Source organism: Anolis carolinensis, unplaced genomic scaffold (genome assembly GCF_035594765.1).
Source record: "Anolis carolinensis isolate JA03-04 unplaced genomic scaffold, rAnoCar3.1.pri scaffold_7, whole genome shotgun sequence".
Taxonomy (NCBI): domain Eukaryota; kingdom Metazoa; phylum Chordata; class Lepidosauria; order Squamata; family Dactyloidae; genus Anolis; species Anolis carolinensis.
The window spans coordinates 36,754,712-36,770,348 of NW_026943818.1; the positions used below are offsets into that span (position 1 = coordinate 36,754,712).

The 15,637-nt window shown below is 41.9% G+C and overlaps 1 protein-coding gene across 3 annotated transcripts in view; it reads right to left on the reverse strand.

The window, feature by feature from the left end:
• kdm4b (lysine demethylase 4B) overlaps nt 1-15,637 on the reverse strand; it is a 210,919-nt gene that overhangs the window by 172,656 nt on the left and 22,626 nt on the right. For all 3 annotated transcript variants that reach the window (XM_008122219.3, XM_016998043.2, XM_016998044.2), the window contains one exon: nt 14,033-14,226. In XM_008122219.3, the coding sequence (XP_008120426.1) occupies nt 14,033-14,226 (194 nt within the window). The remainder of the gene's footprint in view (nt 1-14,032; nt 14,227-15,637) is intronic.

Below are 15,637 nucleotides of genomic sequence, written 5' to 3' on the forward strand. Positions count from 1 at the left end.
TACATTACTGGTACAGCACAACATAAGCATCATACACCACCATACTGCAGTACACCACCATGCTGCAACACCACTAGCAATACCACATGCAACACATGGTTCCATACTCCGCACTTTAAAAACACAACCGTTCAATGCTAAGGCTTCCCCGTCTACGCAGGGTTCCATACTTCGCACTTTAACAACACAACCGTTCAATGCTTAAGGCTTCACCGTCTCCGCAGGGTTCCATACTTTGCACTTTAACAACACAACCGTTCAATGCTAAGGCTTCCCCGTCTGCGCAGGGTTCCATACTTCGCACTTTAACAACACAACCGTCCAATGCTAAGGCTTCCCCGTCTGCACAGGGTTCCATACTTCGCACTTTAACAACACAACCGTTCAATGCTAAGGCTTCCCCATCTGCGCAGGGTTCCATACTTCGCACTTTAACAACACAACCGTTCAATGCTAAGGCTTCCCCGTCTGCGCAGGGTTCCATACTTTGCCCTTTAACAACACAACCGTTCAATGCTAAGTCCCATGAACATGAACACACAAAGGCTGCAAGATAATCCAGGAAAACGAGAACTTGCTTCTTGGCTTGAGCGAGAAGTTGCTTTGACAAAGTTTTGTCTCCCAACACACTGTTTTAATACCTTTTGCATAGCATGAAAGCATTTCTTTGGCCTCTGACCTCCTTCTTGTTTGCTATTCTAACACTCCTGCGAACCCTGAATTCCAAAGGGCCAGCTCGATCTAAAGATTCCGTTTCGTCAAGGCCAGCCAACTTAGCATCCATCTGTTTGCTGTCAGACTGAGAACTATCCTCCTTTTCTGAGTCAATTTGCACCTGGCTAGTTTCAGTATCATCAACACCATTCCCCCCTGCTGTGGGAAAGCCTCCCTGTTCCTCATCTTCTACAGCAGGGACACTCTGAACCTGTATCCCATAATCCCCATCAGAGTCACTCTGAGATTCCAGCTGAGTCACAACACTCATAGACACTATATGAAGAGTATCATGGTGGTCCAAAATTAAATGGCACCCACAGCAGAAGGGACAAAGACAGCCATCCCCCATTAGAAGTCAGGGAGAAGAGCACTGTGGTTTTAAACAATAGCTAGCTTATTATTATGAAAGCCAAACCCCAAAGGAAATTAGGCACTGAAGCACATTTGCTCCATGTCGTCTGTTCTGTGGCTCCAGCACTGCTACAAGCCTCCCGGACCTCCCTCTGGGGGATTTCAAAAGCCAAATCTGTAAGATCACCAAGGAGCTACAGAACTTTTTTTTACGAGAAGAAAAGCATGGTGTTAAAAAAAGCCTCTGGCCACAGAGTAAAGTCGTCCAAACCGACCGAAGGTTTTCCCAACGAGTCTCTCGCTTCACTAGACTGACTAATTCGATCTCCAGCATCTGCTCTGCAAAGCTCCAAACGACACGTCAGAGCAAGGTCTAGGTGCTCTTTATTTTTTAAAAAGCGATCTGTCAAAAAATTCAGCACCACCCAATTTCTCAAAACAATGCGGAATGATTCATAACCTCATTGAGAGCCTTGACTCAAACCTTTCAGCTTGGTCATTCCAGAAGGGAAATAGCTTCTGCTGGGTTGGAAAGGAGGAGGAGGATCAGATGGAAATATGCAACTGTTCCTACTCTCAAGAGAAAACCCAGCCACATCTGAGGGAGAAGGAACATTTCTCTTCTATCTGGGTATCCCATTAATATGATTATGCACTTTATTTATCAACCTATCCTTCATTGATGCAATTAGTCCGTCCACCCATGAAGATAAAAAAAACTGTTGTTTGGTTGCTGATTGATGTTATTATTTATTGTTGTCATGTTGTTTTATTCTGTTTGCACTGTGTATTGGCTTGTTATGTAATTTACATTTTAATTGTGTTGTTGGGCCTTGCCCCATGTGAGCCGCCCCGAGTCTCCTAGGGGAGATGGAGGCGGGATACAAAAATAAAGTTATTATTATTATTGACACAACAACATAGTATGACACAGCAAACAAGATAGATATGCCGGATTTCATATCATAAAATCACAAGTCGAACACTTCCCAAGCGTTTAGGACTGTGTGATGTATTTTTGGATGATGCGCGCAGATCCCAGTAGGGTGGCCTTTTGTTATTATTACTTTCCATGCAATGTTTTGTTGTGCCAGCTGTCAGCTCTAGTTTGTAGTGCGGTTTTCTTGCACAAACAAGAGCTGACAGCTGGCACAACAAAAACATTGCATGGAAAGTATGCATCATCCAAAAAATACATCACACAGTCCTAAACGCTTGGGAAGTGTTCGACTTGTGATGCACGCAGATCCCAGTAGGGTGGCCTTTTGCTATTATTATTATTATTATTATTATTATTATTATTATTATTATTATTATATTACTAACTTTGACTGGCCACGCGTTGCTGTGGCTTATGGGAATCATTTGTTGGCCAGGTGGAATAGCAGTGAATCCAGTTCAGATAATCTGTTTTTTATAGGCAGTGTGGATCAGGCCTAAGTGCACTCTGCCTGTGCCCTGGGTGCCATTTTGGCTGAGGGAGATGCTAGGATACGAAGAGGGCGGGGCCTAAAGGCAATGGGGGGGATAAAGGCAGCAGAGCCTACCTTTCTGACTGGCAGTTAGGGGGAGAAAGGCTCTTCCTCATCTTCTGTAATTTGGACTATTTTTCTAGGTTTTTTTCATTGAAAGACATATTTTAGATGACTATGTCTTTTGTGGCCAAATTTGGTGTAATTGTGTTCAGTGGTTTTGTTGTTTACTCCATAGTAAAACAAATATTACATTTTTATATATAGAGACTAGCTGTGCCCGGCCACGCGTTGCTGTGGTGAAGTATGGTGGTATGGGAAATAAAGTATTGAGGAATTGGTGGTAGTTAAGGTCAAGGGTAAACGTTTCCCCCCGACATTAAGTCCAGTCGTGTCCGACTGCACACTGAAGTGGATTATATGGCAGTGTAGAGTCAAGATAATCCAGTTCAAAGCAGATAATGTAAGATTATAAATGGGTTATATAGCTGTGTGGAAGGGCCTTGAGTCTACACTGCCATATAATCCAGTTCAAATCTGACAATGCACTTTATCTATTATCTTGAATTCATAACTTATAAGGTGCACTTTAGCTTATCTATTACTGTAACCTCGCTGGTTTTAATTCTATGTTTTATTAAGCGTGTTTTTATATCATAGGCTAATGTTTAGATTTTATAACTGGTGCATGTTTTTGTCCACTAATGTACTGTATACTGTTATCGTTTTTATTTGATATTTCTGTGAGCCGCCCCAAGTCCCCTTCGGGGGAGATGGAGGCGGGATATAAATAAACTAACTACCCTGTTACCCCTAAAATAAGACATCCCCAGAAAATAAGACCTAGTAGAGGTTTTGCTGAATTGCTAAATATAAGGCCTCCTCTGAAAGTAAGACCTAGCAAAGTTTTTGTTTGGAAGCATGCCCGCCGAACAGAACACCAGAGCATGCAGGATTGGTAAATGTACGTACCATAGAGTGTTGTACATGGAAATATTGGTAGTAACAAGAAATTCTTGACAGGATTCACAGTTTATCTGGTTATGCTGGTTTGTGATAACAACTACTGTACAGTATATAATAAATGTTCAATTTTTTGTTCAACAATAAATGTGAATTCTTCGTCATGGAAAAATAAGACATCCCCTGAAAATAAGACCTAGCGCATCTTTAGGAGCAAAAATTAATATAAGACACTGTCTTATTTTCGGGGAAACGCAGTAGCTAAATAAACAATATGTATTTTATAGGCAGTGTGGAAGAGGCCTAAGTGAGGCCTAACTCTACCTGTCTCTTGGGCTGCGTGGGTTGCTAAGAGACCAAGTGGGCGGACCTTAGCCTTCTAACTGGCAGCAATTGGATAAAAACAATGATTCCTCTCCCTCTAATTAGGACTTTATTTTTCTTTTATTTTTGTTGTATGAACGTAAAGGTGTGGATGAGGGGTTGTGCTGTCAATTTTCGAGGTTGTGGGGTGTTTAGTTTTGTTGTTTTGTCCTAGGCCGAAATTTCATTACCCTTTTATATATAGAGATTATTATTATTGTCTCATAGGTGGCACAGAGTTCCAGAGACCTGGAAGGGCCACAAATCTGGTTCCCCAGTTGCAAGGCCTGGCGTCTCTTCTATTGTGTGGCACATTTGGAACCGGCACCGTATTCCCTCGGAATCCAGATTGAAATGGAGATTAAAAGGGCACGCTAGGGAGGAGGGCAGCCAGTTTCCCACTCCTGGCCCCAGCGGGAACTTTTGTGCTGCCAAATCCTTCCGTCTTAAGCTGCTCAGGTGGGGAGCTGCCAAATGGCGCCTGTTGCTTTGCAGCACTTTCTGTTTCTAATTATAAGACGCTGCGCCTCCGTTCCTTGCTCTAATTACCCCGCTTTCCCAGCCTGCCCTCGGCCTTTGCATTCAGTTGCATCCTGCAGCCCCGTATCCGGCCTCTTGTGGCAATGGGAGGTGTGCAGTGCATCAATTAGGCATATTATATATAATTGCCTCGTACGTTTCCATGTAAAGATTTTTAAAATGCTGCAAATTGCCAAATTACATTACTTGGGAAGCTGCGTGTTTGTTTGTTTTTTTCTTTTGAGAGGAAAAAAAATGACGTGATCAGGTTTTAGGACCCTTATACCTTCCTATGGCTGTGTTCTCTTTAAGGAAGTCAGACATTAATGTCCACGTTGGTTCACTCAACTAGAGATGTGGAAAATGGTATAAGTAAGCAGCTCCTGCCTCATTTCATCATTGCTTTTCCTGGCTTGGTGTGATGGGAGTTGCAGTCCGGCTCCTTCTTAAAGGTTATATGTTTCTTACCTGCAGCCCTCCACAATCAATTTTTTGGTTTTGGGGGGTTTTCTGTAATTTGGACCTAATTTTATAGGATTTTTTGATGGAAAGACATAGATTGGATGACTATGTCTTTTGTGGCCAAATTTGGTGTGATTTGGTCCAGTGGTTTTGTTGTTTACTCCATGGGAATTATGCACATTACTTTATATATATATATATATAGATAATATTGATAATAATATTATAATGTGATACAATATAATAATAATAATGATACAGTATTATAATTGTATATTTATATTACATGTAATATTACTAATAATATTACAATATAGTAGTATAGTATAATATAGATAGATAATATTGATATAATATTATAATGTAAAACAATATACAGTAGAGTCTCACTTATTCAAGCTAAATGGGCTGGCAGACTCTTGGATAAGCGAACACCTTGGATAATATGGAGGGATTAAGGAAATTAAGGCATTTTTGTAATCGATGTTTTCAATAAATCGGGATATTTTGGTGCTAAATTTGTAAATCCAGTAATTACTATATAGCATTATTTCGTATTACTTTTTCTGTCAAATTTGTTGTATAACATGATGTTTTGGTGCTTAATTTGTAAAATCATAACCTAATTTGATGCTTAATAGGCTTTTCCTTAATCCCTCCTTATTATCCAACATATTTACTTATCCAACGTTCTGCCGGCCCGTTTATGTTGGATAAGTGAGACCCTACTGTATTATTATTTTGGAGAAAATGGGGAGAGGAAAGGAAAGTTCAGGAGCAAGAAGAGAGTGGCAGTAGTGGCGGAGCACAAGTGGCAGTAGCAATGCGTCTAAAGTTCATGGTGGTGTACCTTCCCGCCAGAGCAGTACCTATTGATCTACTCACATCTGCATGTTTTCGAAGTGCTGGGTTGGCAGAAGCTGGGGCTAAGAGCGGTGCTCAGTCCGCTCCAGGGATTCGAACCTGTGACCTTGCGGACCAAAAGCCAAGGATTAAGGCGCCTTTTGGTCTGCAAGTTCAGCAGCTCGGCGCTTCAACACACTGCGCCACTGGGGGCTCCCCAATTTAATTGGAATGCCCCCCAAAAAGTCCCTTGCAGCCTCTGTTTTCACTCAGGAAAATTAATATCCTCTTTTCATAAACGTGGCCTTAATCAGAAGCCCCACTAATTAAATGACTCCCGCCAATTAATCAATTTCTGTTGGCGGAGCCACTGGAGAAGCCCATGCAGCCCGTTATTAAATCTTAACAAGGGAAGGGCGAGACGTGGTTCTATGGTGAAAAGGAAGAGGATCTCTCCAAATGAGCCCCCCGTTTTGATGGAGAATCAAAAGCAGGATGTACCACCAGCCACGGCACAGAACCGGTGGAGTTCATAATTCTCCTCCTCGCGCCTACTATTCCCAAAGGCACCGTGTAAGATTATCACTACCAGGGCTGGAGAGTCTATAAAAAGGATGAAGGGAGCGGGGAAATTCCCAGACCAGGCGAAGAAGAAGGAAGGAGAGTCACGGCATCATCATTAGCCGCTCACCACGGGCTTCGGAAAGACAATAGCTCCCCCTGCTGCCCTACAGGCTCCGCACAAAGCGTGGAAGCAAGGAAGGGAGATCCAAAAAAGGTGGCCATGTTGAATGTACTGTCGAAGGCTTTCACGGACAAAATCACTGGGTTGCTGTGAGTTTTCTGGGCTGTATAGCTATGTTCCAGAAGCATTTCTCTCCTGACATTTCGCCTGCATCTATGGCAGGCATCCTCAAAGGTTGAGAGGTCTGCTGGAAACTAGAAAAGTGGAGTTTATATATCTCCAGGGTGGGAAAAAGAACTCTTGCCTGTTGGGGATTAATAATGTAATAATAATAATAATAACAATAACAACAACAACAACAACATGTAAAACAAGCAGTCAAAGAAGAAGAACATGCCCTGGCAGAATATGTAAAGCAAAGTGAAGAACCTGCTTTGATTGAAGTCAAAAATCAGAAACTCCTTAAAGCACAGCAGACAAAAAACCAGTACAAGAAAACCGCACTACAAACTAGAGCAGAATCAGTACAAGAAAACCACACTACAAACTAGAGCTGACAGCTGGCACAACAAAACATTGCATGGAAAGTTCCTTGACAAAATTGAAGGAAAAGCTGATGAGGAGAAGACCTGGCTCTGGCTCACGAATGGGACCCTGAAGAAGGAGACAGAAGGCCTGATCCTTGCAGCCCAGGAGCAAGCCATCAGGACAAATGCAATTAAGGCCAAGATCAAAAAATCAGCTGACGACCCAAAATGCAGACTGTGCAAGGAAACCGACGAAACCATGGATCATATCCTCAGCTGCTGTAAGAAAATCACACAGACAGACTACAAACAGAGGCACAACTATGTGGCCCAAATGATTCATTGGAACTTATGCCTCAAGTACCACCTCCCAGCAGCAAAGAACTGGTGGGATCACAAACCTAAAAAAGTATTGGAAAATGAGCACGCAAAGATACTGTGGGACTTCCGAATCCAGACTGACAAAGTTCTGGAACACAACACACCAGACATCACAGTTGTGGAAAAGAAAAAGGTTTGGATCATTGATGTCGCCATCCCAGGTGACAGTCGCATTGACGAAAAACAACAGGATAAACTCAGCCGCTCTCAGGACCTCAAGATTGAACTTCAAAGACTCTGGCAGAAACCAGTGCAAGTGGTGATGGGCACACTGGGTGCCGTGCCAAAAGATCTCAGCCAGCATTTGGAAACAATAGACATTGACAAAATTACGATCTGTCAACTGCAAAAGGCCACCCTACTGGGATCTGCACGCATCATCCGAAAATACATCACACAGTCTAGACCAGGGGTCCCCAAACTTTTAAAACAGGGGGCCAGTTCACGATACTTCAGACCATTGGAGGGCCGGACTATAGTTGGCCACCAAGCAATAATAATTAATAATAATTAATAAAATAATAATAATAATAATAACAACAACAATAATAATATCAAAGAGGGTTGGAAGAGACCCTTTGGGCCATTGAGCCCAGCCCCCTTCTGCCTCTGTGCACCAAAAGCACTAGGAAAGCATCCCTGACAGATGGCCACTCAGCCTCAATGTTAATAATAATAATAATAATAATAATAATAATAAAGAGGGTTGGAAGAGACCCCTTGGGCCATTTAGTCCAACCCCCTTCTTCCTCTGGGCACCAAATGCACAAGCAAAGCATCCCTGACAGATGGCCACCCAGCCTAAATGCTAATAAGAAGAAGAAGAAGAAGAAGAAGAAGAAGAAGAAGAAGAAGGGTTGGAAGAGAAGAAGAGACCCCTTGGATCATTTAACCCAACCCGCTTCTGCCCTTGTGCCATGGGGGCCGGATAAATAGCTTCGATGGGCCGCATCCGGCCCCCGGGCCTTAGTTTGGGGACCCCTGATCTAGACACTTGGGAAGTGTTCGACTTGTGAATTTGTGATATGAAATCCAGCATATCTATCTTGGTTTATTATTATTATTATTATTATTATTATTATTATTATTATTATTATTATTATTTGACAGCGATCATTTTCCTTTCCTGCTGCACCTAAACTCTTTTACTCAAAATACCCACATAGTGAAATGCTTCCAACCCTCCAGGCTTAACTTAGTAGCAGAAACTTGTTGTTATTCAAGTTATTTCTGAACAACTGTTTATTTTAACTTCTGGTTGTATGTTATAGGTCTATGTGTTAAATGTTTTGATACAGCCGATGGGCTAATCAATAAAATGTGTTGTAGTTGTAGTATTATATTATTATTATGGGCAGAGGAAAGGAAAGTTCAGGAGCAAGAAGACGGTGGCAGTAGTGGCGGAGCTCAAATGGCAGTAGCAATGAGTCTAAAGTTCAGGGTAGCAGTAGTGGCACAGCGCAAATGGCAGTAGCAATGAGTCTGAAGTTCAGGGTGGCAGTAGTGGCGGAGCACAAATGGCAGTAGCAATGTGTCTAAAGTTCAGGGTAGCAGTAGTGGCGAAGTGCAAATGGAAGTAGCAATGAGTCTAAAGTTCAGGGTGGCAGTAGTGGCGGAGCGCAAATGGCAGTAGCAATGAGTCTAAAGTTCAGGGTGGCAGTAGTGGCGGAGCGCAAATGGCAGTAGCAATGAGTCTAAAGTTCAGGGTGGCAGTAGTGGCGGAGCGCAAATGGCAGTAGCAATGAGTCTAAAGTTCATGGCGGGGTGCATGTAAAAGACCTCCTGTCCCGGGCCTTAGTTTGAAGACTCCCTGCTCCTGAAGGTGAGTTTAGATCCTCCCTTCTTTTGTCAGAGTTACGCTGTTCCTACGTCCCTCAACTTTATTCCACTGAACAGAATATGTTTTCATTTCCTTGGGGTGAGAATCTGTCCCTTTCCGAGTTGGGTTTGGAAGAAGTTCTCCCACCCAGCCCCGGAAAGTGGAAGCCGAACAGAAGCCGTTTTAATCCTCGGCTGTGTCCGATGCCACTTAGTCCAGCTTTAAAGGGATGTTGGAGAATACCCTCCAAGCGCGCACCCGTTTGATAAGGGGAGCCTAATCCGGCTTCCTGACGGGGGCTCTGTAATCAGGAGACCACATTAACAGATGTCGCTTTTGTATTAAGGCCAGAAGCAGCCTGGGCAAAGATTTATTAACGGAGATTAGTTGAAACCTCTTCTGGCCAATGCAGGAGGCCTTTGGGTTTCCAGTTTGCAATGCGGTCCTGTTGAGATTGCACGAGGTGTGTGTTTGTGTGGGAGAGAGAGAGAGTGCAGGCACATGCTTGCGCATACAGATAGTGCAGTCAGCTCCGCATGTGCTTCTCGAGCAAAATGTGGGGGCCTTGAGCAACATCTTTGCTTGTATATCTAGCCCTTCCCCTAAACCTGTTGCCGTAGAGTTTAGGACAGAGACCAGGTAAATGGCCCTGGAGGGCCACATCCAGCCCATGGGCCTTAGTTTGGGGACCCCTGATCTAGACGATCTCATAAGACCATAGGTAGGCAAAAAGACCTCCAAAGACCATCTAGATGGTCTCATAAGAACATAAGTAAGGAAAGGGACCCTCAAAGGCCATCTAGAGGGTTTCATAAGACCATAGGTAAGGAAAGAGATCCCCATCTTAGTTAGCCTTCCGCCCCCTTTCCAGGGAGCTTCTATCCCTGTCCTGGAGCGCCTGCCAGGATACAGGAGGCGGGGCTAGAGGAGGAGGCGGGTCCTCTTCCCAAGTGCCGTCTTCTAACAAGCACCTCGGGGGGGTATACAGAGGCTCAAGCCCTGTCTCGTGCCCTTGGGAAGAGGCCCTGCCCCTAGCCCCGCCCTTTAGTCCTTAAAGGCCTCTCAGGAGAGCTATAGAGGCTCAGCCCTGTCTCGGGCTCTTGGAAGGAGGCCCCGCCCCATCCCTAGCTCCGCCCTCTGTGTCTCAACAAGCACCTCAGGAGAGGTATAGATTCTTAGCCCTGTCTCAGGTTCTTGAGAAGAAGCCACGCCCACTCGTCTAGCTCCGCCCCCGTGTCCTAACAGGTGCCTCAGGTGCTCAGCCCTGTCCCCAGCACTTGGGAAGAGGCCCCGCCCCTTCACCGCCCCCCTGGATTGCTCCAGCGTCCACCGGTGGGCGATAGCACACACTTTGGGAATCACAGATCTAGATGGTCTCATAAGAGCATAGGTAAGGAAAGGGTCTCTCAAAGGCGATCTAAATGATCTCATAAGGCCATCAGAAGACCATAGATAAGGAAAAGGACCCTCAAAGACCATCTAGATGGCTTCATAAGACTATAGGTAAGGAAAGGGGTCCCCCAAAGGCCATCTAGACAATTTCATAAAACCATAGGTAAGGAAAGGGACCCCCAAAAGCCATTAGATGGTCTCATAAGGCCATAGCTAAGCAGAGAGACCTTCAAAGCCCATCTAGACAATCTCATAAGGCCATAAGTAAGCAAAGAGACCTCCCAAGACCACCTAGAGTTAGGTCATCCCTAGGTCTAAAGTTTAGGACAGGGGCCAGGTAAATGACCTTGGAGGACTACCTCCGGCCCATGGGTCTTACTTTGGGGACCCTTGCCCTACCGGATTGGAAGGTGCTCTATGAGGGTATTGAAACCGATTGAAGGCACGCAGGAAGCATGTCAGACTACACAATCATTGAAATCCACAAGTATTTGTATAGTTTCAACATGAAAATGAACAAAATCTGGCTCCCAGTATTAAAAAAAACTCTAAAGCCGACCACTGGCATGCTCACTCCACAATCCCCTCAAAGAGCAACCGATAGCAATTCTACTAGAAGAAACACCCTGGATTCTGCATGAGTCCAAATCTACATTTTCGGATGCAGCTTCCAACCAAAGAAGGAAGTTGATAACTGCAGTGCAGCAAATGGGCACTATGAAAAGCCGTGCCAGGATAAAAGAAGGTGCAAAACCCAACAAATTAGAAGATTGGCTAGTTGAAACACTATTTTCACACAGAGAAAAAAAAAACTATGGAGTAATACCATTTGCTACCAAGTGAGATTTTTCACACATTTGCATTCCAATTTGTAAAATAAAAAATCTGTAGCAGAAAAGAAGCCTTTAAATCAATGCAAAACACAGATATTGTCTTGGAATGCAAGCATGATTGTCCCTATAAAATAGCCAGGCATCCAAGAAAATACCTTTTAGCTGTGCCATCAGCACCACCCAGTGGAAGCCAGGCTGCAGACACAAGAGGATGTCTGAAAACGGGATATGTAACATGATTCTTGTTCCTGGGTTAGGGTTTGTTTGTTCCTGTATAACATGATGTTTTGGTGCTTAATTTGTAAAATCATAACCTAATTTGATATTTAATAGGCGTTTCCTTAATCCCTCCTTATTATCCAACATATTTGCTTATTCAAGCTTCTGCCGGCCCGTTTAGCTTGGATAAGAGACTCTACTGCAGGGGTCCTCAAACTTTTTAAGCAGGGGGCCGGTCTACAATCCTTCAGACTGTGGAGGGGCCAAATTATCATTTGAAAAAGAAATACGAACAAATCCCTATGCACACTGCACATATCTTATTTGTAGTTCGAAATAACAACAACAATGAAAGAACAATACAATATTTAAAAATGAAAACAATTGTAACCAACATAAACCTATCAGGATTTCAATGGGAAGTGTGGGCCTGCTTCTGCCCAATGAGATAGTCAGGTTAATTAGGATTGTTGTAGTTGTTGTGTGTCTTCAAGTCATTTCAGACTTTGGGCAAGCCTAAGTCTAAAATGATTTATTTATTCATTTACTACATTTATTTATTACATTTATATCCCGCCCTTCTCACCCTGAAGGGGACTCAGAGCAGCTGTATGTATATACAATATACTAGCTGTGCCCTGCCACGCGTTGCTGTGGCATTGTCTGGTGGTGTTGGTGAGAAATTGTTGAGGTAGTGGTGGTATTGAATGTCTGTTGTATGGTTGTCTTTATGTTTAGTATGCACACTGAAGTGGATTATATGGCAGTGTGGAGTCAAGATAATCCAGTTCAAAGCAGATAATATAAGATTCTAAATGGGTTATATAGCTGTGTGGAAGGGCCTTGAGTCTACACTGCCATATAATCCAGTTAAAATCTGATAATCTGTGGAAGAAGCCTAATTGAGGCCTAACTGTGCCTGTCCCCTGGGCTGAGAAGGTTGCTAGGAGACCAAGTGGGCGGAACTTAGCCTTCAAACTGGCAGCAATTGGATAAAAACTATTATTCCTCTCCCTGTAATTAGGACTTTGTTTTTCTTTTCTTTTTTGTTGTATCAACCTAGAGCTGTGAATGATGGGTTGTGTTGTCAAATTTCAAGGTTGGGGGGCCTGTAGTTTTGTTGTTTTGTCCGCTGCCCTGATGCCATCACTCTTTTATATATACAGATTATATTATTAGCATACCGTGTTTCCCCGAAAATAAGACAGTGTCGTATATTAATTTTTGCTCCCAAAGATGCTCTAGGTCTTATTTTCAGGGGATGTCTTATTTTTCCATGAAGAAGAATTCACATTTATTGTTGAACAAAAAAAATGAACATTTATCATATACTGTACAGTAGTTATCACCACAAACCAGCATAACCAGACAAACTGTGAATTCTATCAAGAATTTCTTGTTATGACCATTATTTCCATGTACAACCATCTATGGTACGTACATTTATCAATCTTGCATGCTCTGGTGTTCTGTTCGTTGGGCATGCTTCCAAACACAAACTTTGCTAGGTCTTACTTTCGGGGGAGGCCTTATATTTAGCAACTCAGCAAAACCTCTACTAGGTCTTATTTTCTGGGGATGTCTTATTTTAGGGGAAACAGGGTAGCACAATATTAGCATTATATATTACTATATTGAATTATACCACTATACTGTAATATTATATGTAATATATAACATGTAATTAATATTATTATATGGTATTATTATTAGTATTACATTGTATAACATGACAATATTATCAATATCATATGTATACATAATATATTATATTATTAAAACTGATATAAAATATTATATTATAAATGAGGGCGGGGGCCAGATAAATGACCTTGGGGGGCCGCATCTGGCCCCCGGGCCTTAGTTTGGGGACCCCTGCTCTACTGTATTATTATTGCATTTATTATTTTACTCTGATCTTATTATTATTATTGCATGTATTATTTTACTCTATTTATTATTGTATGTATTATTTTCTTGTATTTATTATTATTATTATTATTATTATTACATGTATTATTTTACTCTATTATTATTAAAAGGATACATAAGCACATTTACATTGAAGAAGATGAGAATAATGATTTGATCAGAGTTAGACAGTCTTATCTTAAATTTGAGCTTTATGTAAATATTCAAAAACATTTCACCTACAGATGCATCAATATTTTATTGGTATCTATTTTTATTTCTGAAATTTGCCACCCTCGGCTTATACTGGAGTCAATGTTTTCCCAATTTTTTTGTGGTAAAATTAGGTGCCTCGGCTTATATTCGGTCGGCTTAAAGTCGAGTATACACAGTTTTTTTGTTGGCGGCAGTGCATCTTATAATCGAAGGCATGTTACAGTGGAAGAATACAGTATTAACCTAACATGAGTGTGGCATTTTCCTAGCTCACAGGCTGAGGTGCTATTCATGTGGCAGTAAATGTAGGAAAAGTTGACAAGCTATAGACAATTCCGTTTCCGGCATGGCCGACTCACCAAGATTTGGGTTCTCCAAAATGTAGGTAGTTGATGCTGTAGAGGTCCATGTCCTCTGTATGCCATGCAAACGTGGTCTTCCACATCCCGAAGTAGAGGTACGGGGTGTTGACGCCTTCGATGATGATTCCGCACTGGTGCTCCACCATGTCCAGGAGGGTGTTGAGGTTCCCAATGTTCCACTCGTTCACACCCTGGGACACAACAAATCGGAAGAGTAATGGGTTGGCTTTTAATAATAATAATAATAATAATAATAATAATAATAATAATAATAATAATAATAATAATGATGATTTATTTATTTATACCCCGCCACCATCTCCCCAACGGGGACTCGGGGCGGCTTACATGGGGCCATGCCCAGGACAATACAATATAGCAAAATATAAAAACAACATATCATAATATAATTAAACAATACAATAAATAATCATGTACAGTACAACACAAAATCAAAAAAGCAATATAACAGGGCAGGCCGCATTTACATTTACATTTACACTGTTCAGTGTGGTACTGTGTTCTGTTGTTTACTATTATTGCAAGAACATTTGAGTCAAAAGGGAGGGAAAGGAGAGCAACTTGCAAATATTACAGGAGGGAAATGCACAGAGGATTTGCAAGCTTTTCAGGGAGGAAATGCACATGTGAAATTAGTGTCTATAATTATAGAGCTATATCTAGCTCTGCATTGATTATATAGGCATTGGATGTTTGCCTGTATCTATGTTGGAAACCGGACTGAATCCCCATGGGGAGATAGACAGAGCAGGATACAAAGGAAGTTATTGTTATTGTTGATGATGATGATGATAATGATTATTATAAAGCTATTGTTGATACCATATTGTTTTTGTTGACCCTACCTATGCACTTACAGAGTTAGCTTACTGTTTTTCTTTGAAATACGGTAAATATTCAAAAAACATTTACCCCACTTATTTATTTATTTTATTTATTTACAGCATTTATATTCTGCCCTTCTCACCCCGAAGGGGACTCAGGGCGGATCACATTACACATACAGGCAAACATTCAATGCCTTTTAACATAGAACAAAGACAAGACAAACATAGGCTCTGAGCGGGCCTCGAACTCATGACCTCCTGGTCAGAGTGATTCATTGCAGCTGGCTTGCTCTCCAGCCTGCACCACAGCCCGGGCCCTTATGCCTAAGTTAATGTAATTTTATTGGTATCTATTTTTATTTTGAAATTTACCAGTAGCTGCTACATTTCCCACCCTCGGCTTATACTCGAGTCAATAAGATTTCCCAGTTCTTTGTGGTAAAATTAGGTGCCTCGGCTTATATTCGGGTCAGCTTATACTCGAGTATATACGGTAATAAATATTATATTGTATTATTATAAGTATTATATTGCATTACATTACAATATTATCATCAATATTACATGTACATACATTATTTATTTATTTATTTATTTGCTACATTTGTAGGCTGCCCTTCTCACCCCGAAGGGGACTCAGAGCGGCTTACAGATTAAATTTACATAAAATATTATATTATTAGCACAGTACAAAACTGGCAATAAATTACTATATTGTACTACAGTAGAGTCTCACTTATTCAACACTCGCTTA